This window comes from Ursus arctos, unplaced genomic scaffold (assembly GCF_023065955.2).
Source record: "Ursus arctos isolate Adak ecotype North America unplaced genomic scaffold, UrsArc2.0 scaffold_23, whole genome shotgun sequence".
Taxonomy (NCBI): Eukaryota; Metazoa; Chordata; class Mammalia; order Carnivora; family Ursidae; genus Ursus; species Ursus arctos.
This window is the reverse complement of record NW_026622908.1, coordinates 8,515,419-8,540,429: the sequence shown is the minus strand read 5'-3', so window position 1 is coordinate 8,540,429 and position 25,011 is coordinate 8,515,419. Positions and strand designations below refer to the sequence as shown.

Here is a 25,011-nt window from a genome sequence, read left to right as displayed (position 1 = left end):
AATCTAAACTCTTTGAGGGTATAGATTTGGTGGTACTCATCTCTATACCCAGTGATACAAAGGTCACTGTGGCTGTATTTGTACTGTACTGTATTCTCTTTCACAAATAAAGGTGAAAGGGGAGAGAGGAGGTACGCCTGAGATATTCCGGCCACCAATTTCTCACTGATAAGCACCTGGAGACTTAAGCAAGGATGGCCTGGAAGATATTGGCGACAGAATAATTTGTCTTATCAGAAACTCATTATTTTATATGCCTTCTCTACTTTTTTACAATATGATTTCTTTCAGGTTTCTCATTCGCAAGCACTTTTAATGGTTTCGTGTCATCTTGGCGACAGAGAACCGGGAGAAGGAGTGAAAGGACCTTATCACCTTTGAGTCTCAGCTGTGTTCCTCATCAGATGTTAGGTTTAAGACAGTTAATTTAATTTAATGCAGCACAAGGGATAAGAAATAACAAGCTGTTACTCTACTAAGAAACCAGAGAGAATCCAGTGTCTCTTTATTCTTTTCCCCCTTCACCTGTTTTTCTCTTCCAGCTCTTTATTCGCTTTCCTCTTGAATTTGGGCAGCAGCTGCTGAAGAAGGTCTTTCACTGCATCTCGCTCTTTCACGGCTGTGCTTTCATTGGAAAAATGGAAGTTAGTTGTGTCCCCTGCATGCAACACCAGCTGAAGTTGAATTTTAGCTTTTCCTTCTGGACTGATTTTCTGGCCTAAAAAGAAGCATGAGGCAAATTAGATGAGGACACCCACACTGAAAACTGTCCTACAATAGGCTACTTTTCCTCCCCTGAAGATTCAGAATTCCTTTGGGCGTTAGCTGCCCTGCTCCAATCTTAATGCTTCTGCAGAAATGCCCTCTTCTCAAATAATCCCAAATAATCAGAGCACAGTTTAACAAATTCACTGCTAACACTCTGCTTCCTCCTTCAGTATCCTCTTTGTGTGGCACTTCTCACCACTGTCTCTACCTCAAGATACTAAAGGGCTTTTGCTTCCATTCAACTGGGGCAGATCTCTAAATAGCCAACCAGAGTCCTGAATAGCTGACTCCGAAAAACATTATCATTAATAAAAATGATCTGTCGTAGTTCAAAAAACTCCAAAACACAGCCCATGTCTTACTAATTGCAAAGAAGAATACGTAATTTTACATTTGAGAGATCTGGTTTCATCACTTCAACCAAGGGATGAAACTTAGTTTCATCCAAAGTGGGTGGGGCAACCTCACACTACGGGCTTTCTGAGGGGCGGGAATAAGTAAATACCACCACCTATGTGTTGTTCTTGCTGCGAGGGTTTAACCTGAGTATAATCAAGCCTGTAGACCTGACTTCCAGTTTTTGAGAAATAAAGGTCTACACAAATAAATCAGAGAAAACCCTGAAGCGACGAGCAAACATAATCAGAAAGTGGTATGTGACAAGCCTATAAAGACTGAAGAGACTACAACTCCACCTGTGAAGCCAGATTATAGTTACAAAAAGAAAAATCACTGCTGCGTAAAACATTATTGAGACAACTGGGGAAACATAACAACGTTCTGGATATTTATTACTAAAAATTTCTTGGTGTGAAAATACTACAGAGCAGTTAGTGTATACACACACAATAGTAAGTGGGATATGTTATAAAGGTATGCACTGTACCATTCTTAAAATTTTTTATAACTTTGAAACTTTTCATAATAAATTGAGGCTGGGAACATCAAAATACACCTACATAATGGAGAACTTGTACTCCTAAAGTAGTGGGCCTCATGGCAATAGTAACGCTTCTCTTTTTCAGGGGAAGAGAGATGGAGGGGCTTTGTCCCATGAAATGGGAGAGTCTTGGTAGTGTGAAACAAGCTGCCTAGAGCCTGAAACCCAAACCACCCAGCTTCTAAACAAACTTTTTCAATAAAGATGCCGCTTCCAGACCACAGTTTAAATAAAATATCTTACTACCAAAAATAGCAATATAGAGCAATTTACACTGGCAGCCAGCCTACTCTGGTATTCTATTTCTCTGAAACAAAACTATCACCCCTTGCTAGGCACCTTTTCTCAGTCATTGCTTTATCCTTGCTCTATCTTAGCTTTTGCCTCTGAGAGGCCTACTTCTGAGGTTTTGTTTTTTTTTTTTTTTAAAGATTTTATTTATTTATTTGAAAGAGAGAGAGAGAGCATGAGCAGGGGGAACAGCAGACAGAGGGAGAGGGAGAAGCAGACTCCTGGTGAGCAGGAAGCATAACGTGGGGCTCAATCCCAGAAGCCCGGGATCACGACCTGAGCTGAAGGCAGAAGTTTAACCGACTGAGCCACCCAGGCGCCCCCTGAAGTTTTTGAATTAGCTTATTTAACTGCTGATTTTCACCTTAGCAATTTGCTATTGACAACTTTGAGTGGCTTCTTTCAGAAATGGGTATTCTTTCAAATATTCAACTTAAAATGAAAACTGATCTGGTACAGATCTAGATTTGGGTATGTGCTCTCCTCAATAACAGAACTGCCGAGAGAATAGGAGAAGAGTATATTCTTTATTGAATGTTGTGGATATCACAATGAGTATGTATTTTGCAGAGCTACAGGACCAGCTTCCTGTTTAAGAAAAATGTTAATAGAGGTAGTTCCTAATTTATGAGTTTCTTCTGGTACAAATGTTGATTTGTAAAAATACTAGGAGGAACTTGGCGAGGCACTTTTCCACAAAATTTTAAAAGGAGGTAGTATTACCAGAAAAGTGGACAAAAGACCAGATAGCTTAGTCAGTACTTAATTATGATGAATTTTAAACAGTATTTCCTTTTGAAAGTTAAAATTCTAAGTTATTTCATAGTGGAGATAGATGAAAATCTTGGTCATTTCCAGCAGCAAAGCAGAAGTCCTTAGGGCCACTGTTCACACACAAAGGACATTTATAAACTGAGCACCTGAATGTGGAAGGTTGTCTGTTTTTTGAGGTGTCATGTTCCTTGAAATCGACACAGGATTTCATCTAGGAGAAGAATTTTATGTCAAGGAAAATAAGTGAATTCATATTAACGGTCACAGATCAGATACCACAATTTTAAGGATACCGTGCTCTGTATTTCTCCTATCTATGTCCAGTAAAAAAGTGAGTCTATCTTCTCAACAGATGGCGGCCACGTAGCCAAAGATTAATTAGACAACTTGATTAAATGATACAATTTTATTAAAGGGCAATCTGCCATCATCTAATAACATTTTAAACGCATGAACCACCTGAACCAGTAAATCTACTGCAGGGATGTACCTCACACATACAACCTCACAAAGATACTAGCCCACAGAACTATACTCCAGTATTGTTTGCATTAAAAGAATTCTGGAAACTTCCTAACTGTCTTTCAACAGAAAACTAATTAAGTACATGATTGTCGAACCATTTGGTGGAGTATTATGCAACTCCTAAAAGAAGGTTGTGGAAATAATGAATCATGGAATACTACATCAAAAACTAACGATGTACTGTATGGTGAATAACATATTATAATTTAATAAAAAAAAAAGGTTGTGGAAATCTTCACATGATATAGATTTACATATATAAAATTATACAAACTCTATTATTAATCACAGGTTACAGAATAACATATGTTCAGGGATCCCACTTTATAATTACTTCAATATGGTTGACTTTTTTGGACACTATAATAAAAAACCCACAAAGAGTGTATGAGCAATTGTTTAAATAAAATTACTAACAAATATCCCATCAGACCTTAGTATAGCTGACTTACATTTAATATCTGCATACATATGGCTGATGGTAAATCTATCTTTGCCTTCAGGTGCCCAAGCGATTCTCTCTGCCATGAGGTATAAAGCTCCATCCTGCTTCTTCTGACGCACCTTCTTCACAATCAGCAAAACTTCTTCAGATGAAGTTGCCATGATGCCTAGAAAGTGCTAACAAAAGATAAAAGATTTCACATCTCAATTAGGATCGGGTTTGTTGACTTCTGGAGTCCTTTCCAAATCTAAACCTGAACTAATAATGAGGAAGAAAAAAGTCCCTGATTGAAAGTCGAAGATAAAGTTGTATGCATTATCCTTTAAAATCAAATTTAATCTGCTCATGTGACAGGTGTGAATTTACACAACACAGTTTATGACACTTGCCGGTTTTTAAACCATTTCTACATATTCTAATCAGAATTATTTTCAATTTTACTTTTAGTTCCTCAGTAATATTCCTAAGTCTTAAATGTATGACTTGACTACAGATACGCTTTTTTTTTTTTTTTAAAGATTTTATTGATTTATTTGACAGAGATAGAGACAGCCAGTGAGAGAGGGAACACAAGCAGGGGAGGTGGGAGAGGAAGAAGCAGGCTCATAGCGGAGGAGCCTGATGTGGGGCTCGATCCCTTAACGCCGGGATCACGCCCTGAGCCGAAGGCAGACACTTAACCGCTGTGCCACCCAGGCGCCCCCAGATATGCTGTCTTTAATCTACATCTAGAATTGTAGAACTTTAGAATTAGAACCTTACTGAATGTTTAGTTCAATTTTGTTTTCAGCTGAAACAACTAAGTGCCACAGGGTTTGTGTGATCTTCCCAGAACCACTCTCAGAGCTGAAACCACACCCACGTTTCCTGATTCCTGGTCTAAGTTTCCTCCTGTGCGCTTTAAAAGAAAACTTTTAACCCTTAACACTTCAGATGCTATTTTCCCCATCATTTAGCAATCAAATGTCTTCAACCGTTCTCCAGGTCTTGGCCAAAGACTCACTTGTATGTGGCTAATTCATTACCTAGGAAACAGCTTTTCTACTCCTTAAATGCTCAACCCAAATCCTAGAGGCCTGGGTGTGGCTGTCTGGAATATGAGGCTGGAAAGGAATTTGTTAAACCCTGTATGGGTTTAACAGGAAAGAAGCCATGATTGATGGCGATGTCTGCCATGGGCTGTGATGGGGAAAGTGATAGCACAAATGCCCCATACATGTCATTTCTGGTGAGGTTATGACTTCATTCCCAAAGAAATAATTTAAAGTATACCTTTAAAACATTTACTTCTTCAGGGATAGCTTAAAATACAAGTTTAGAGAAATTAACATATCTAGGTACAAGAATTAAATTTGCCATGAGCAAACAAGTGAAGCTTTATTGAAGCATTTTTCCTGGAGGTTAAAACAATTGAGAACAACAAAATACGGCATCTGCCATTAGTTATAACTGACGAACACTTCTATGTGGACATGGTGGGAAAGTAAGCATCAGGAAGAGCGGCAGGCATTACAAATCACGGAAATCAGCAACTCTTCCATCACCTCTGAGGATTAATGAAAAATATGACTGGATTAAAACACATTTTAATTGTAGGTGACACACAGTATTACATTGGTTTCATATGTATAATATAGTGATCTGACAAGTTATGCTCACCACAAATGTAGCTAAAATAAAAAAATTCATTCAAGCAGTAATTTAGAAATGAAAAATTCAAGTAAAAAGTGAAATCTTAATTTCTCTGAAGCCGATTTCCTGAATTTTGAGTAGCCGCATATTCCCTTTCATAGGTACCTTTACAGGTTACTCTACTCGAGGAATAGAAAGAAAAAGGGTCAATGTGAATACATTTATTCAATAAATCTGTGCTGAGCCAACAAGTCCAGGGGTTATCCAAAGATGAATGTCTGACAATAATGATTCTGCTTTTAAAGAGCTACCCGTTAGTGAGAAAGATATGTCTCAGTGTATACAAATTGGAATGTGTGAGGTTCCTAAAGGGAGATAAAAAATGTTCTGAATTAGGACTCAGAGGCCATTTCTTCACAGGAGGTTTTACCAAAGGTTTGTCACAGGTTTTTTAGTGCAATTTAAAAAGTCAGGTGTAATTAACAAACTACCAAAACGTGTACATCTTAGGTGATCTGTTTGATGTATTTCAACAATTGTATACATCCGTGTACCATTACTCAAAACAAGACAGACAACATTTCTACCACCTCCAAAAATTCTCTCATGTTCTTTTCTACTCAATTCTCTTCCTCTCACCCTCCAGCAACTATTTTCTGATTTCTATCACCACAGATTAGTTTCCATCTTTCCTAGGTTTTCATATAAACGGAACCATGCACCATGTACTCTCTAACGTTTCACCTAACCTGTTTTTTGAAATTCACCACATTACTACATGTATCAGTAGTTTCTTCTTTTTTATACCTACATTAATTATGAATTGGGTCTTAAATAAGGATTTTGACAGAGAAAAGGAAATAGGCATTACAGGCAAAGGGAACGGTTTGGGGCAAAGGTTTGAGACGCTAGGAAGGGTAAGCAGTCTGCTCTGCATGTAGTATAAAGTTCATGACAAAGATCAATGGGATAATGGAACTGGATGGTTAAGATAGAGACAGTGGAGAATGCCACCATGGTAGACAACAGAAAACCTCTAAGGACTTTTGAATAGGGCAGTAATTTGTATCTTATAAAAATTAATCTGTGGACAATACGAGAGAGACTTAAGAGAAGGACTAGCAAAGGGTCTGAACCACGCTGGTGGCAGCAAGAACAGAGAGGAAGGGACAAGGAGGAATACTGAGGAAGCAGGATGAAGAGACACTGCAAGCACTGAAGGGGTCACAACTGCTTGCTCATACCCCACTTCCAAGCCCTACTGGCATGAGTACAGTAGTGCCATTTACAGAAAGAATTCAGAAGGAAGAACAGGTTTGAAAGTGAAGACAAGGAATTCAGTTCCGGACATGAAGAGTGTGATGAAGTGCTGTTGAGTCATGCAGGTGGAGATAAATTAACTTGTTTTTCACTTGCCATTGAAAATACTTCCCCATGTTGTTTTACAATCTCCAGTTTGGATATCTATAATATAAAACATACACAACAAAGATAAACATTGTTAATATATAATACCATCTTTTAACTGATTTACTTATTTATTTAATATCCTCCTAGATTTTGATTAGAGCTTTGCTGCTTAAAATGTTTGAAAAACTACTGTTTTATAAGACTATTTAATGATATGAAAAGATACACTGTTAGATAATCAAAGAAAGCAGGAAAAAAAGCATGTAGTTTATTTCATATTAAATTTAAAAAACTTCTCTAAAATGTACTAAATGCAGGGAGCCTGGCTGGCTCAGTTGGTAGAGCATGCAACTCTTGATCTCGGGGTCATGAGTTCAAGCCCCCCACGTTGGGTGTAGAGCTTATGTTTAAAAAAAAAAAAAAAAGTACTCAATGCTTACTAATATGTGGCAGGCACTGGGCTAAGTTTTTAACAGGCATTATCTCATTCGGTCCCCAGTTAACAATCCCAGGGTAGGTTCTATTATTAGTTCTATTCTGCAGATAAAGGAAACTGGATCTAAAAAAAATCAAGATGCTTTACCAATGCATCAAGGAAGCAGCTAGGTTTGAATCTGGGTCAGCCCGACCTTGGAGTTCCACCATGCTATTTTGCAAATATATATGACTGGAGGGATATACACCCAACTTCATAGTGGTTACCTACTGGTGAGGGAATTACAGACAACTTGAATGTTCATTTTCTGGATTTTCTATAATACATATTCTATAATGAGAAAAGTAGTTATTAAAAAAGTCTTTCCAAGAGTTTGCTCCCTATCAAACCAGAGGTTTGTAAGGTAACATGGGAAAGTGTTAGGGGTGTTAGTGTAAGAAAACAATTGTTTTGGGGGCGCCTGGGTGGCACAGCGGTTAAGCGTCTGCCTTCAGCTCAGGGCGTGATCCCGGCGTTGTGGGATCGAGCCCCACATCAGGCTCTTCCTCTATGAGCCTGCTTCTTCCTCTCCCACTCCCCCTGCTTGTGTTCCCTCTCTCGCTGGCTGTCTCTATCCCTGTCGGATAAATAAATAAAATCTTTAAAAAAAAAAAAAAAAAAAAGAAAACAATTGTTTTGTTATTTTCAAAATTTCTGTAATATGTATCGATTGTTTTTTATTTACCTTAAAAATTTAATGTATAAAGAAAATTCTATAACATTTATGGAACCATTTAATACTTTAATATTAATTTTGATATTCATCACAATACACATTGTAACAACTTAGAATAAAAAAACAGTCTGTACTATCTGAAGTTACACTGTATACTATACAAACCACATTTTAGGAAACACGAATCAAAATCTGAAAGATAGGAGGGGAGGCTTTATGGACAGGGGGAGAGCAATTTTAAGATGATTTTAAGTATGTCCATATATGGAGGAAAAGCAGTGAGCAAGGACAGCTGATAGAGCAAGTCTCCAATTAACTGGGCTTATATGCACAAATAAAAAGTGCTAGCTTTGGAAAAGAACAGAACAACTTTTCTGAGATAAGAAGGTAAGAAAGAAAAGATAAGTGAAGACAGAGAAACTGTAAAATGGAGAATAAATTAGATGGAGGGAACCATTAGAGTCAGTCACTACACGTAAAACCATTTGTATTAAAATCCATTTGGGAGAACATTAAAAATAAATCAGAGATAAGTAACTGAACATTGGGATGACAAGTCAATTGTTTCACAGCTAACTTGCTTGGCAAATTTCCTTGTTCATTTGTAGCACCTCTGTTAATTGTACAAGACCAGTTTTAGAAAGTTTAAAAAAACCAGTGGGGATATTCTACAATGCCTTATGTGATTTTCGGATTTTTCTTGAAGATGGCTCCATGGGTAGCAAAAACTTCTCCCCAGTAAACCTCTATAAGAGCCACAGAATATTTTGTTTATGAAAAATATTGGTTAGTCCCACTTAAATCAGGTTGATGATGATCTATCTTTACTTAAAAGATTATTTTTAGATTATATTTTTAAAAAGATTTTATCATTTATTTATGAGAGTGAGCTTGTGCGTGAGCACTCGGAGAAGGAGTAGAGGGGGAAGGAGAGGGACAAGCAGACTCCTTGCAGAGCACAGAGCGGAGCTGGATCCCAGGATCCCAAAATCATGACCTGAGCCAAAACCAAGAGTTGGACACTCAACTGACTGAGCCACTCAGGTGTCCCTACTTAAAAGATTATTTACTTTATGAAATTATCTGCCACAAGACTTCTTTAAATAGCAAGATCCTCCAGTAAAGGGATTAATTCATTTGCAGTTAAATATTTGCTTGAAGTTAAACGTACATGCCTTGCTGAGCCTTTGCGCATTCTCCTTCTCTCCTATCAACTAGCTTTTAATCATTTTTTTGGTACTTAGAGTACTAAGTTTCAAAATTACTAGGCAAGACTTTCTGTTCTCTTGATAGCACTTATCACAACTATAATTAATTTCTAAAGTAATTCTTTTAATGTTTGTCTCCCCTGACAGACTACAAGCTTCATAAAGGGAAGAGGATGCATGTGTTGTATTCACTGCAATACAGCACCCAGCCACATATTTGGCCTATATGAAGAGTCCAACAAATATCTGTGACATCAATTTAAGATCCTTGTTGTTAAAAGAACACCAGGTTGGTAAGATACATAAGACACCTTTGCACATTTATCCTTGGCTAAACTTCAGGAAGCATTATAGTTCTCGACTCAGAGATCACAGTATCGTCCCTCAGAGATTCTAGTAACTCGTTTAGAAGGAAACAGGGATAGGAAGAATTTGAAACTGATCAACAGAAATCTTTAAATTACATCCTTTCTAATGTGCAGAAATAAATGAGGCAGAAACAAGGACAACAGGTGAAATATAAACTCCATATCAGCCTCTAAAAGGAGGATTATTAATAGAGAGAGCTGCTGTATTTGCCAGCATACAAAATGGAGATCTGGAATGCTGCTTGCTATGAGGCAATCCAAAAAAATTTTAACAATTCAGCATTACAGAGAATAGGACCTTGAAAGTATGTAAAAAGCGAACAAAATTTACCATTTTAATGAAAGTTACACACACAATGAAGCTATTAAGGGGAATAACTGATGTAGCAATTTTGAGACCAAGCACTTTTTCATTTTACAGCAGTGCAGGGAGAGGCAGGAGGAGGAAAATGCGACAGAGACCAAGACAGAATGAATGTATGCTCATATTCACTAATAAATACTGCATGCTGACAAGAGTACAATATTAAAATTGAGAGAGCAATCAGTTGGTGATCAAAGTGGGGAAGGGAGAGACTTATTACTTATTAGTTGGACGCCTGATACTGCCACAATGAAGGCAGACTAAGAGAGAAAAGAGGAAGGGCACAAGACATCTCTAGAAGCAGTATCTGTGAGGTAGAAATAGTGGTCAAAATGCTTGGAAAGCTCAGACTGATGGTAGGGGGAAAAAAAACCCAGCAGCACAGAAAAGCAGGGCTAAAAGGTGGAAAGATAAACCAATAGGGAGAAGATAAAAGCCTCAGAGGCAGTACATGCAGTAAGCTGATCATTTGGTTTATTAAACAGATTCCTCTCTGCACCAATCTTCCTAGTACTTTTAAAGAACCCTCTCTGCATTTGCATGGCTAATCTACACTGGCACTACTGTGTGTATATAATATCACCTAAGAGAACTCAAACTTTCAATCGGCGGTACTGCTAAATGTCAGCTGAGTGAGGGCAAAAGAACAGGTTTAATGGTGTCCAATTATCTCTTTCCTTCCCAAATGAAGTACTTAGGTCTGCTGAAAGGTACAAAGTTCTCTCCAGAGCCCAGTCCTTCTGTAAGCCATAGGCCTGATACTAGAGATTATCTTCCCTTCTGTTGTGACTTCTCCATCTCATTTTTTCTAGTTTTGACTTTAAAAATCTATTTTGGGGTTGGCAATTTCGGCTTATTTACTAAAGCCCAGTTAAGTGGTTTTCAAACTCTTTCAAGAGGGGAAGCGGACTGGGTGGGGCTTGGCCCTCCCAAATTCAATTCCATGAGGGCATGCTGTTTTGTACACTGGAGTTCACAGTAAGAATTCGTGGGGAGAAATTGTTCCACTCCTTCATGGAGTTAATACTTATTACAAGGTGTATTTCAAACCACTTCGTTTTTGCATGTTTTTCAAACTGGGTCTTCTAATAGGCCAAAGGGTAAGTTTTTATAGCTCTTCCCCCTCCCCCACTACACAGACGCCAAAATGGGCGTCCAAGAGTCAACTGAATATACTCCCTTAGTCAGTTTTGTCTCTTGAGAACATTGGGGAATTTATAAAATATTTACACATTTCCATGGGTTGGTGGTCTATTTTTCATCATTACAAGACAATCAAATTGGGCACAGACCAAAACTGGGCGTGTGGATTGGCACACGTGTTGAGAAGGCTTTAAGAAGCGGTAGGATTGACAGGTGAAGCAAAAGGTGTGCGGACACTACGGTGAAAGCCGTTCTACAGAAACCGAAAGACTTAACAGCACATTTCCTAACGGGAAGAGATCCTGTGTCAGGCAGAGGCCTCCACGTCCTTCATTCTCCGGAGTCAAGTCTGATACTGGCTTTGGGTAAATCTTCGAGTCCCTGCTCTTAGTAATGGGGCATACTTCCTACAGGCCAGTAGATTAGGGGTCGCCTATCCCCTTCTTCAGGACAATAAAGGGCTACCGAGACGGCAGTCTTAGGTGCTGTGGCGACGGCAACAGGGACACAGGGAAATGGGGCAGAATCTGCGCCGTCCTGCGGTCCCGGGGCCTGTCAGCTGCTCACCCACCCACCCACCCACCCCCATTCTTCGGTCTAAACTTACCAGGTGGAAGCTACTGTCCTGGGCAGGGAGTAAGTAACTGGGCTGGGTCGGGTCGAGTTCCGCTGCGCTTCTTAGAGACGCTGCTGCGAAGACGCTGAAACCCAGTAGCCACCGCCGTCGCCACCGCCTCTGTTACTGGGGGGTCTCGCCTCCATCGCTGGCTGCGAGGACTCTGAGGACACGTGACCGGAAGTACCAAGGCGGGCCTGCCGGGCACGTGACCCAGAGCGCGGCCGCCATGACACCTTCCGCTAGTTCCCTCCCACCCCCGCCGGTTCCCGCCTGTTTCATTTCCTTTTGCCGGTCTCAAGCTGTGAAAGGTCCCAGGATCCTGGCTGGCTCACCCCTTTAGCCTAAAGGTTTTCCGGCCCCCGTTGTTCCTGCGTTTTCGGCCAGCAGCAACCCGTGGACTGCAGGCCGCAGAGAGCGTAATTGCGACCGCGGCCGGAGGGGGAGGGACCACGCGCAAACAGGGGCGTAACCCGTCACGTGACAAGGAAGTACCGTTAATAGCGTTGTCCTCGAGTCCTCGGCGCTTCTGGGTGACGTAAGCAAGGGAGGGGCGGTGCGGAAGGGGAGAAAGACTCTCAGGTTTCGCTCTTAGTTGCTATTGAGTGTGTCTGTACCGCTTTTAGTTGCTCGGTGAGTGTCCCGGCGGCTGGCCGTGAGAGAGCTTCTGATTCAGAGAACTGGGGACTGCCGGCCTGGAGATGGTGAAGCGGGGCTGAGCGGGGCTGCTGGTTTGTCAACCTGGCTTTTAAAAACTTGGTTACCGAGGCTTCTCTCCTGGAGAGATGTGAATACATTATTAAAGATATCGCCGCAAAAAAGTTACTGGTTCCGCTAGAAAGCTGCTTGTGCGCGGGGACCGTGTGCAGCGGTGGGTACAAAGCAAGCTGAAAGCATGATAGATTTATGAGTGAGTCGCCATTTCTCTAAGGTGTAGAGTTCTCTGATGATTACTTCTTGGGTAGAAAGATCGTGTTATGGAATGGTGGAATCTCCCTCTTACACTTCGCGTAGTATCTTTAATTTTTGCTTGCTTCCTTCTCTATTCCTCCTCCTCCCACGTAGCTAGTGGGGGAAAGAGAACGCTGTTCTTTGCTTTTGATGTGTGAGCAGCAAACACTGGTCCATTGGTAAAGTGAGTACTAGGGTGATGAGAAAAACCTTTTCTTAATCCCACTACTCGTTTATGTTACCATCAAGTTATGCGTGGAAATGGAAAGATGATTAGATTTGGACTCAGGAGAAGTGAATTCTAGTCTCAGCTCTGCCTCAGCAGAGTTCTGTAACCTTGGGCAAGCCAATCCTTAAGAATTGTTGCACTGACTTTGGTAAGCTTTTGTAACCTTCTAAGCATTTGTAAGTATTGGTAACCTTTTTGCTTAGGTTTTTTTGCTAGGCTAGAGGTGTGCAAGCTTAACAGAAGTAATATTTAAACTCAGCTTTGCAGAAAGGTAAGGTTTTGTTAGATGGATGAAGATTCAAAGAACGGTATCTATTAAACCATGGAGGCACAGAAAGTTTATACAATGAAAGAGGGACAAAAGATAATTTTGTATAGTTGGAAAATAGGGGTATAAAGTGGAAGATGTGGCTGGAAAGAGAAGGATGAGATCGTAGATTATGTAAGAAGGGGAGCCTTTGAAGGTTTGTACAGAGATTTTTTTAAAAGTATGTACTTGGGGAGCCTCGGTGGCTCTGATGGTTAAGTGTCTTCCTTTGGCTCAGGTCCTGATCTTAGGGACTTGGTATCCAGTGCTGCATCCGGCTCTCCACTCTGCGGGGAGTCTGCTTCTCCCTCTTCCTCTGTGATCTCTCTCGCTTTTGCTCTCTCAAATAAATAAATAAAATCTTAAAAAAAAAAAGTATGTACTTAAAGGTGCTTCTGGGTGGCTCAGTCAGTTGAATGTCCAACTCTTGATTTGGCCCCAGGTCATGATCTTGGGGTGGTGGGATTGAGCCCCCAGTCAGGTTGGGCGCAGAGTCTGCTTGAGATTCTTTCCTCCTCCTACCCCTCCCCACGTGTTTGCTCTCTCTCTATTTTAAAAAAAGTACTTTAAAAAGTCTTGCTATGGAAAATTTCAAACAGACAAAAGTAGATAGGATAATAAAAATGAACCCCCATGTACTCAGGACCCATGTATAACGATTGTCAACAATCTACTGTTGTTTTTACAGAGAATTTAAGTATGTAAGTACTTTTTATATTGTCACATTTGATTAATAGCAAATTTCAGGTTGACCTCAATTCTATTATATATAAGTACTAGGTAGGAAGATTATATTCGTTTCATGTGAAAATTTTTTTGAGTTTTAGTTGAATCAAAAGTGTGACATGGCCACTTTAAAAAAACACAGATGCTATTTTAGGTTGTAATATAGAAACTTAGTGTCCAGATCCAGAAAGTAAGGGTTTCTATTCTGTTCTGTGTTATCCAACTACTTAAAGAGTATTATGTTCAGTTCTAGGCACCATATTTTCAGAAAAACTAAATCACCTTTGTAGAAGGTTGACAAGAATAGAGAGGAATTTGAACATTGTCATGCCAGAAATGATTGAAGAATTGGGAATGTTAAATTTTAAGAAGACCTCATAACACTTTTCAAATACTGAAGAGTTGTTTTGGAAGAAGTAAATTTGCTCCCTTAAACTGCAGAAGACACAATTAGAAATAATTAGTTAAAGCTGTAAATGATCAGAATCAAATATTAAAGGGAGAGAATAAGCACTAGGAAGTATAAACTTGGAGTTGGCTTAACACCACCACCCTGCAAACTTCTCTTGAGAACTGACATTGCTTATACTGTTTCTTTTTCATTCTCATTTCCCATTAAATCTTTTTTTAGAAAAACAGGAACTTACTAGGTTGTTTTTTACCTCATTATAACTTGTAGGACACTGAGATCAAGGCCAGATGGCCTGTCCACTTCAGAGCTTAGGATAACAAATGTAAGAGATGCTGTAGTCTTGATATCATTCCTTTCTATCTTCTTTAGGATTTTATACTATGGTTTTGTCTTTGTCTTGTATCTTTAGTCCTTTTCATTCTAAAGACTCTTAGCTACTGCTTACAAATCTGTTTGAGTCTCTCCTGCTCTGAAAGTGAGGAGAGGTTGGCGATGCTTGCGTGGCTCAGTTGGTTAAGTGTCAGACTCTTGATTGCAGCTCAGGTCAGGAGCTCCTGACTGAGCAGGGGGTCTGCTTGAAGAGTCTCACCCTCTGCCCCTCCCCCCTTTCAAGTAAGTCTTTAAAAAGGCAAGAGAGGATTTCTTTTGCACCAGATTTCTTGAGTAATTGGAAAGCGTTATCTTCACTTCCTTACCACTCAACACTTTTCTCAAGTCTTTGTTTTCTAGTGTGTGCCCGCAGCACTTCACAGAAATTATGTGATTGCCTAATACCAAATCCTTCAGTGCCTTTCTGTTGCCTCTCAAATTAGAATTTCTTCAGGTTCCTTGGTTTGAAATTCAGAGTATTTCATACCTTGTGCTGAATTACTCTTCTACTTTTATCTTTCATTACTGCATTCCTTATCTCCTGTGTTTCAACCAAAGACTAAATGTATCTCCAAATGTATCCTCTATATTTTTGCTTACTGCCCCCCTTTTCCTTCTGATAAAGGCCTACTCAGCGCCAATGCTACTTCCCTTAGGAAGTTTTTCGTGGTTCCCTTTAACTCAGTATGATTCTTCTGTCGTCTAAGTTCCAGCGTAACACTTTGCTATGTCTCCCTTACGGTGGGGGTGTGTGTGTTCTTTTTCTCCCTATGTATAAAGTGATTTCTGGAATTATTTGTCTTGTTCCCACCATTGTGCCTCATATTTTACTAAGAACTCAATAAAATGAGTGAGTGAAAAGAATGAGATTTTTCAGAGGTCAGGAATTCCCAATTTTTTTGGTAAAGATTTTATTTATGTATGTATTTATTTTTAAACAGATTTTATTGATGTATTTGAGAGAGAGGGAGTGCACGCAAGGATGGAGGGCAGAGGGAGAGGGAGAAGCAGACTCCCCACTGAGCAGGGAGCCCGACATGGGGCTCCATCCCAGGACCCCAGCATCGTGACCTGAGCCAAAAGCATACCCTTAACCGACTGAGCCATCCAGGCACTCTGAAAGATTTATTTTTAGTTAATCTCTATATCCAAAGTGGGGCTCGAACTCACAACCCTGAGATCAAGAGTCACACACTCCACTGAGCCAGCCAGGCACCCTGGAATTCCCAAGTAGTTTGAGTATGGAACTACTAAAGATTTGTTGTTTTTCTTGAAATACTATTCTCCTTGCAGAGGTCAGGCTGTATTAAGAACAGTATAAATAAGAAGTAAGACTATATTATGTCTATGCAATAAAAAGACATCATAAGCTTATATGTGTTTTGCCACTGGGAAGTATGCTCCGTGAGTATTAGGACTTGGTTTTGTCTTGTTTTATCTCCTGGACCTGGAACAGTGCACAAGTTGGTACTATTGTAACCTACAAACTTTTGAGTTCACTCCTGTGAGTCACAGGTAGAAACTACACCAGGTAGAGTTGTTGCACAAAGGGAACTTTATTTGTAGCAAATAAGGAGATCATAGGGAATAACTCCCAAAGCTGTGACACCCCCCCCCCCCCGCCCCCAAGCAAGGGTGAGTGGGTTTCTTTTACTTAGGGTTAGGATGAATCTAGATAGGGGAGCCTTGTCATCATGTAGAGACAGGGTAAGGTTGCGCATGTTCCTTAAGGGAATATGCTTATACGTACATTGTTATGTAAAGCAGGCTTGTGCTCCTCCTTGGGCACAGATTTTAGTATTCTGTTGAGGTGTAGGTGACTGTTGGTCACTCCCTGGGTCACTGCATGGTTCATCTGCACAGGCGTGATTGGGGGTTAAGCTCAAACTGGTCTGGGCTGCCTGAGCTGGCGGAGCTCCTGTCCAGGCAAGTGTTACCGCTTGAAGGGTAGTTTCGGTTTCCATCACGCGATGTTAGGCCCCTGGGGCCTTTTGCCTAGCTTAAGAGAGAAGCTGGAAAGAAGAGCTTAAGTAAGAATGTGGGACAAAGGTCTGTGGGAACAAGCCGGTGAGAACTAAAGATCAGGTCTTAGGGTCTAGCTGTTAACACTGTGTACATATTTGATGAATAAATGAATGAGTAAATACTTGTGGTTCTGAAAAAAAATAAAAAAACTTTAATTTAAAAACAAGTATAAATGGTTCTAAATTTTTGTGTAGTGTTTGCTTTTCTTAATTTGGCATGTTACAAAAGACTGAGAAAAGTTAAAATTAATGGTAAAAATTTTCTTGAATTTTATTTCTTTTTTGGAAGTTGGTGCAATTTGACAAAAATGTACACTTGAGAGTTTCTGAACAGATAAACTCTTGTGTTAGTTTACAAAGTCTTCATGGGGTATTTAGCATTTGCTGTCTTGTATTCTTACTCCTATTCATTCGTATCAGTTCTCTTATTGAAGCTCTTATTTTCTTTGAGCTTTAATTCCCTTCACTTTACTTCCCACTTAGTAGGTGCATTCATTCATTCAACACATAACTTACTGAGCCCCTAATGATTTGGAGAAAGAGATCCAGAAGTCTAGTTCTATTAAGCACTGTTAAACTGTTGGCTGATAACTATTGAATTTGCTGATAAGGGTTTGTAGTTTGAAGCCTTTAGGGAGTGTTGCCTTTGAATAAGAGACTCTTAAAGGCAGAAAAAGATTTATAGCTTGAAGAAGTATAACTGAGGCGGCTATTTACCAAAGAAGAGCTTGACCAGTTTTCCTCTTGAATCCTACATTGCCCATCCTACCTACTCACACTGTGTGAGATGAATAGAGTGGGTAGAAGTATGGAGGACCTTGAGCATCTGGACTGATTCTCTGGGAGTTTCAGAGTCAGGCAATAATATAGTACAGGCTGATGGTTGCATATAATATTACCTATGTGTGCTTTCTTTCCACTTAGATGCTAAGTACCTGCAGAGCAGGGATCCTTGTCCCTTTCTCACGTTTCGCTTTGTTTTCCATATGTCCATTAAATGCATGCTGAGCGAAGAGCTTCTTAAATTATATTTTTGCAGGTTTTATTCGGGAATACTGTGCCTGTCACTCAACGTAGTTTCAACTTTCCGGCTAAATGACTTTTGTGCCAGTGATACCAGAGTCCTACAGCCATGTTCTTGCAGAGTTTGAGTCTCTGGATCCATTGCTTTCAGCCCTGAGGCTGGACTCCAGTCGTCTAAAGGTGAATTTCTTGATCCTTGTAGCGGTTTCATGTTCATACTTGTATATTTTGTGTGCTCTGTTATATATGCTCCTTGCCCTCTAGTTCTTTATGTTTAATGGAATCTTGGGTGTTCTTCCCTGTGCTAGTAATACCTCACATGCAAGTAGCATGTTTGTAGCTCTTTTTTTTTTTTTTTTAAGATTTTATTTATGTAAGAGAGTGTGTGTACGGGTGCATGAGCACAAGCTGGGGGTGAGGCGGGGGGAGAGGGAGAAGCAGGCTCCCTGCCAAGCAGGGAACCTGATGCCAGGCTCGGTAACCTGAGCAGAAGGCAGACACTTAACCCACTGAGCCACCCAGGTGCCCCCGAAGCTCTTTCTTGATTTACTTTTTGAGCTATCATTTGAATTCTTTCCTATCCTTGAGAACCATGATATTGATTGCTCAATTTTTTTATTCCTTCACAATAATCTTACTGTTTTTTCTCAGAAAATAATGTATTTGATCGAAATTAAAATAGTATAAATGAGTATACCCTGTTGCATTTTATTTTATTTTTTTTAAAGATTTTATTTATCTTGAGAGGGAGAGAGAGAGCAAGAGAGAGCATAAGTGGGGGGGGAGGGGAAGACAGGGAGAAGCAGGCTCCCCACTGAGCAGGGAGCCCGATATGGGGTCCTGGGATCATGACCTGAGCCGAAGGCAGACACTTAACCGACTGAGCCACCCAGGTGCCCTACCCTGTTGCATTTCAAGCAACATGAACCACTACAGTTATACTAAGCTCATTCCAAAACAAGGAGTTTGATGTACCCTCCATTTTAGGAAACAGAGCAAAAGCTGTTAGCTGTGTGGGAAGAAGTGTGTGCTCCCCTCAAACCCTGAGTTCTTCTGAGAAACTCAGGAATGACATGGTGAAGAACAGAATCTCATAACCAATTCCAAAATAATTTCATTTTTATACTTCTGCTCCCCCACCCAAATACTTTGCTAGCCTTTAAGCAAAACAGTAGGACATAATAGGCAAAGTGAAGAGCAACAATCCTCGGTTGATTTCAGTTGGATTTTTTTAACTGCAAGTTGTGGGATGTCCTACCTGGTATAGTATGGCTTAACCGATAAGGGTGTTTATAACCTTGTCGGAGGTTAGTGTTTCTGGGTTTAGTGTAGTGGCCCAAGGATATCATTGAGGTACCAGGCTCTCCGTTTCTCCTGTCCGACCACCATCCATATATTGGTTTTAATCACAGTTGCAAGATAGGTGTCCTGGCTCCAGTCTTGATGTTTCCGTTAGCGTCTCAAGCAGGAAAGATGGGGCCACAAGCGAAGGCTTTCTTCCCTCCCCCCCAACCTTGGTTTATTGTTTATTTTTTTATTTTTAAATTTTATTACTATTATTATTTTTATCATGATAAGTGTACCTTTTTACAAGCAGTTTATTTTTTTTCAAAGATTTTATTTATTTATTTGAGAGAGAGAGCGAGAGAGAACACACGCAGGGGACAGAGAGGGAGAAGCAGGCTCTCCACCGAGCAGGCAGCCCAATGTGGGGCTCAATCCCAGGACCTTGAGATAATGACCTGAGCCGAATACAGACTCTTAACCGACTGAGCCACTCAGGTGCCCCATGATAAGTGTACTTTTAATCCCCATTCCCTATTTTCCCCATTCCCCTACGCACCTCCCTCTGCTAACCATCAGTTTGTTCTGTATAGTTAAGATCGTCTGTTTCTTGGGGCACCTGGGTGGCTCAGTTGGTTAAGCGTCCGACTCTCAATTTTGGCTTAGGTCATGATCTCAGGGTTGTGGGATCCAGCTTCGCCTTGGGGTCCATGCTGAGTGTGGAGCCTGCTTGGGGTGCTTTCTCTCCCTTTCCCCCATCCCTCCCTCCCCTTCTAAAAAAAAAAAAGTGTCTCTTTCTTGGTTTGTTTCTCTAGCTCTTTTTGTTTTCCTTTCCTTGCTTGTTTTGATTCTTAAATTCCACATGAGTGAGATCATATGGTATTTTATCTATCTCTGACTTACTTCGCTTAGCATAATACTCTCTAGCCCCATCCTTGTAGGTGCAAATGACAAGATTTCATTCTTTTTCTATGGCTGAATAATATTCTATTGTAGATATATACCATGTCTTCTTTATCCATTTATCTGTTGATGGATACTTGGGCTACTTCCATAGTTTGGCTGTTTTAAATAATGCTGCGATAAACATAGGGGTGTGTATCCCTCTGAATTAGTGTTTTTTTAATTTTTCAAAAAAGATTTTATTTATTTATTTGAGAGAGAGAAAGAGAACACGCACAGAGGGAGAGGGAGAAGCAGACTCCCTGCTGAGCAGAGAGCACGATGTGGGGCTTAATCCCAGGACCCCAAGATCACTACCCGAGCTGAAGGCAGATACTTAATCCACTGAGCCACCCAGGTGCCCCATGTTTTTTTTATTTGTGTAAATACCCAGTAGAACAATTACTGGGTCCTAAAGTAGTTCTGCTTTTAATTTTTTGAATAATCTCCATACTGTTTTCCATAGTGGCTGCTCCAGTTTTCATTCCCACCAGCAGAGCAAAAGGGTTCCTTTTCTCCACATCCTCGCCAGCACTTGTTTCTTGTGTTTTTTACTTTAGCCATTCTGGTTAGGTATGAGGTGATACCTCATTTTGGTTTTGATTTGCATTTCCCTGATGATGAGTGATGATGAGCATCTTTTCATGTGTCTCTTGGCCATCTGTATGTCTTCTTTGGAAGAATGTCTATTCATGTCATTTGCTCACTTTTTAATTGGATTATTTTGGATATTTTGGCTTTTTAGGTATTGAGTTGTATAAGTTGTTTATATATTTTTGATACTAACCTTTAATCGGATATGTTGTTTGTAAATATCTTCACCCATTCAGTAGGTTGCCTTTTATTTTTGTTGATTGTTTCCTTTGCTGTATAGAAACTTTTTATTTTGATGTAGTCCCACTAGTTTATTTTTGCTTTCATTTCCCTTGCCTCAGAAGACACATCTAGAAAAATGTTGCTGTGGCCAATGTCCAAGATAATTGCCTATGCTCTCTTCTTGGATTTTTATGGTTTCAGGTCTTACATTTAGGTCTTTAATCCATTTTTAGTTTATTTTTGTGTATGGTGTTAGAAAATGGTCCAGTTTCATTGTTTTGCATGTGGCTCTCCATTTTCCCCAACACCATTTGTTGAAGAGACTGTTTTTTCCCATTATATATTTATTCCTCCTTTGTTTAAGATTAATTGACCATATACTTGTGGGTTTATTTCTGGGTTTTCTGTTCTGTTCCATTGATGTATGTGTGTATTTTTATCCCAGTACCATACTGTTTTAATTACTACCACTTTGTAACATAACTTGAAATTTAGACTTGCGATACCTCCAGTGTTCAAGATTGCTTTAGCTATTCGAGGCCTTTTGTAGTTCCATACAAATTTTAGGATTGTTTGTTTTACTTCTGTGAAAAATGCTGTTGGTATTTCAATACAGATTGCATTAAATCTGTAGATTGTGTTGGATGGTATAGACATCTTAACCATATTTGTTCTTCTGACCTGTGAGCATGGAATGTCTTTCCTTTTTATTTATTTATTTATTTTTCATCTAGTCTTGAATTTCTTTCATCAGTGTTTTATAGTTTTCAGAGTACAGGATTTTCACCTCTTTGGCTAAATTTATTCCTGGATATTGTTTTTGGTGCAGTTGTAAATGTGATTATTTTTTTAAATTTCATGTTCTACTGCTTCATTATTAGCGTGTAGGATTGCAACAGATTTCTGTACATTGATTTTGTATCCTGTGTCTTTACTGTATTCACTTATCCGATCTAGTTAGGGTTTGCTATATATAGTATCATGTTATCTGTAAATAGTGGGGGTGTTATTTTCTCCTTACTGATTTGGATGCCTTTTATTTCTTTATGTTGTCTGATGTCTGTGGCTAGGACTTCCAGTAGAATGTTGAATAAAAGTGGTGAGATTGGAAATCCTTGCCTTGTTCCTGACCTTACGGGAACAGCTCTGTTTTACCCCATTGAGTAGGATGTTGTCTATGGGTTTTTCATAGAAGGTCTTTATTATGTTGAAGTGTGTTCCCTCTAAACCTACTTTGCAGAGGACTTTTGTCATGAATGGATTTTGTACCTTATCAAGTGTTTTTTCTGCATGTATTGAAATGATTATATGGCTTTTATCCTTTCTTTTATTGATGTGATGTATCACGTTGATTGTTTGCATATGTTGAACCATCCTTGTGTCCTGGGAATAAATCCCACTTGATCGGGTATATGATTTTTTTAATGTATTGTTGGATTCAGCTTGCTAACATTTTGTCGAGGATATTCACTTCAATATTGGCCTGTAGTTCTCTTTTTTGTGGTGTTTTTATCTGGTTCTGGTATCAGGGTGGTACTGGCCTCTTAGAATGCATTTGGAAGTTTTCTTTCCTTTTGTATTTTTTGGAATAGCTTGAGAAGAATAGGTAGTAAGTTTTATTTACTTATTTAAAAGATTTATTTTTTTGAGAGAGAGAGAAAGTGGTGTGCACATACAGGTGGGGGGGGAGGGGCAGAGGAAGAAGAAGAGAGAACGCCAAGCAGACGCCCCACTGAGTGTGGAGCCCGACTGGGGGGGTGGGTGCTGGATCCCACGACCCCAAGATCATGACCTGAGCCAAAACCAAGAGTCAGGGACACCTGGGTAGCTCAGTTGGTTAAACGTGTCTGCCTTCGACTCAGGGTCCTGGGATCGAGTTCCTCATCAGGCTCCTTGCTCAGTGGGGAGCCTGCTGCTCCCTCTGCCTGCTGCTCCTCTTGCCTGTGCGTGTGCGTGCTCCTCTCTCTCTCTGTATCTCTGACAAATAAATAAGTAAACAAAGATCTTTAATTAAAAAAACAAAAAAAAACCAACCAAGAGTCGGATGCTCAACCGACTACTGAACCACCCAGGTGCCCTAGTAGTAACTCTTCTTTAAATTCATAGAATTCTCCTGTGAAGCCATCTGGTCCTGGATTTTTGTTTGTTGGGAGTTTTTTGATTACTGATTCAATTTTATTGCTGGTAATTGGTCGGTTCAAATTTTCTATTTCCTCCTGCTTTAGTTTTGGGAGATTATATCTCTAGGAACGTAGCCATTTCTTTTAAGTTGTCCAGTTTGTTGGCATATAGGTTTTCATAATATTCTGTTACAATTTTATTTCTGTAGCATTGGTTGTTATTTCTCCTCATTCATAGTGATTTTGTTTATTTGGGTTTTCTCTCTCGGTTTTTTTTTTTTAATTTAAATTGAGTCTGGCTACAAGTTTATCAATTTTGTTGATCTTTTCAGAGAACTAGCTCCCGATTTCCCTGATCTGTTGTATTTTTTTAGTTTCTATATCATTTTTTTCTGCTCTAATCTTTATTATTTCATACTTCCTTTTTCTTGGTTTGGGTTTTATCCTTCTTTTTCTAGCTCTTTTAGGTGTGAGGTTAGGTTGTTTGAGATTTTTCTTGCTGCTTGATGTAGGCCTGTATTGCTATAAACTTCCCTCTTAGAACTATTGCTGCAACCCAAAGATTTTGGACCGTTGTTTTCATTTTCCTTTGTTTCCATGTGATTATTTTATTTCTTGTTTGATTTCTTGGTTGATCCATTCATTGTTTAGTAGCATATTATTTAATCTCCACTTATTTGTATTCTTCCCCAATTTTTTCTTGTGGTTGATTTCTAGCTTCATAGCGTTGTGGTCAGCAAAGGTGCATGGTAGGACTTCAGTTTTGTTTTGATTTGTTGAGACTTGTTTGCGGCCTAATGTGTGATCTGTTCTGGATACAGTTCCATGTGCCCTTGAAAGAGTGTGTATTCTGCCGTTTTAGGATGGAATGTTCTGAATATGTCTGTTAAATTCATCTGGTGTGGCGTGTCATTCAAAGCCACTGTTTTCTTGTTGATTTTCTGTTTGGATGATTTGTCCATTGATGTGAATGGGGCGTTCAAGTCTTCTGCTATTATTGTATCATTATCTATTGTTTCCCAAAGTCTTTCTTTTCTTCAGACTCTTCTTCCTTTTTTTTTTTTTTTTTAAGATTTATTTATTACACAGAAAGAGACAGCCAGTGAGAGAGGGAACACAAGCAGGGGGAGTGGGAGAGGAAGAAGCAGGCTCATAGCGGAGGAGCCTGATGGTGGGGCTCGATCCCATAACGCCGGGATCACGCCCTGAGCCGAAGGCAGACGCTTAACCGCTGTGCCGTCCAGGCACCCCTCAGACTCTTCTTTTACCTAGTAAGGTAAACCTTTCTAAGAAACCCTAGCAGACTTATTATTAGTTGGATTTTTGTCACATAGATCCCCCTCGCTTCAAGAGAAATTGGGTAATGGGGCACCTGGGTGGCTCAGTGGGTTAAGCATCTCGCTTTGGCTGGGGTTGTGATCTCTCAGGGTCCTGGGATCGAGCCCCACGTCAGGCGCCCTGCTCAGCGGGGAGCCTGCTTCTCCCTCTCCCTCTGCCTGCTGCTCCCCCTGCTTGTGCTCTCTTTCTCTCAAATAAATAAATAAATAAATAAGTAAATAAATAAAATCTTTAAAAAAAGAAAAGACAAACTGGGTAAATGAATATTTAGATTTTCCAGCTTCTGTGGTGGAAAAGAAGGTTGAGAGGGTTAGGAGTATCTGTTCATCAGCCAAGCAACAAATTTTGCCACAGGGTATTATTGGGCACAGGAGGGCCACTGTTTTCTCTGGTGGATAAGGAAAGGAATCAGCAAGCTGAGGGTTGGGGGAGACACAATTGACCTACATCTGTGTCCTCCACAGTCCTACTTGTTCTAAAAGCTGTGGGTAGTTTGTGTGCTAATTATGTAGACTAGAAATGATTCAAGTGAGTAAATGTTGTTAAAGCGTTTGCTTTATCCCCTGGAGACTTATTTGATTTTTCGTTTTTTGTGGTCAACATTGGAATAACGTCGCCAAATTATGCAAAAGATAAATGGTCTAATAACTGGAATTTGGTAAGAGAAAATTACTCATATGTACAGTTGAGCCTATTCAGTCATTTTGAGATTCAATTAAACATTTAAAACCAAAATGTTCTGTGTGTTTCACTATACTAGAATGAAAGGGTGAGTGCAATTATGTGGTGTCCGCCTGGGCAGGGAGTAGGGTGGGGGAGGAACCTGCTACACAGA

General features: G+C 39.9%; 2 protein-coding genes across 13 annotated transcripts in view; one reads left to right on the top strand and one right to left on the bottom strand.

The window, feature by feature from the left end:
- Positions 1-12,092, bottom strand: part of GTF2H1 (general transcription factor IIH subunit 1) — a 37,304-nt gene extending 25,212 nt beyond the window's left edge. Inside the window, exons 1-4 of one of the 4 annotated variants that reach the window (XM_026512254.4) lie at positions 11,627-12,092; positions 6,792-6,839; positions 3,751-3,919; positions 526-718 (exon numbers count right to left, since the gene is read on the bottom strand). In XM_026512254.4, the coding sequence (XP_026368039.1) occupies positions 526-718; positions 3,751-3,919; positions 6,792-6,794 (365 nt within the window). In that variant the 5' untranslated portion in view covers positions 6,795-6,839; positions 11,627-12,092. Of the gene's footprint in view, positions 1-525; positions 719-2,919; positions 2,985-3,066; positions 3,413-3,750; positions 3,920-6,791; positions 6,840-11,626 lie in introns of those variants that run through there. The other 3 variants (XM_026512255.4, XM_026512256.4, XM_057317095.1) reach the window with 3 other exon arrangements.
- HPS5 (HPS5 biogenesis of lysosomal organelles complex 2 subunit 2) overlaps positions 11,843-25,011 on the top strand; it is a 46,215-nt gene continuing 33,046 nt past the window's right edge. For 2 of the 9 annotated variants that reach the window (XM_048217771.2, XM_044389059.3), the window contains exons 1-2: positions 12,202-12,366; positions 17,693-17,856. In XM_048217771.2, the coding sequence (XP_048073728.1) occupies positions 17,749-17,856 (108 nt within the window). In that variant the 5' untranslated portion in view covers positions 12,202-12,366; positions 17,693-17,748. Of the gene's footprint in view, positions 12,546-17,692; positions 17,857-25,011 lie in introns of all 9 variants that reach the window. The other 7 variants (XM_026512251.4, XM_026512250.4, XM_044389061.3 and 4 more) reach the window with 7 other exon arrangements.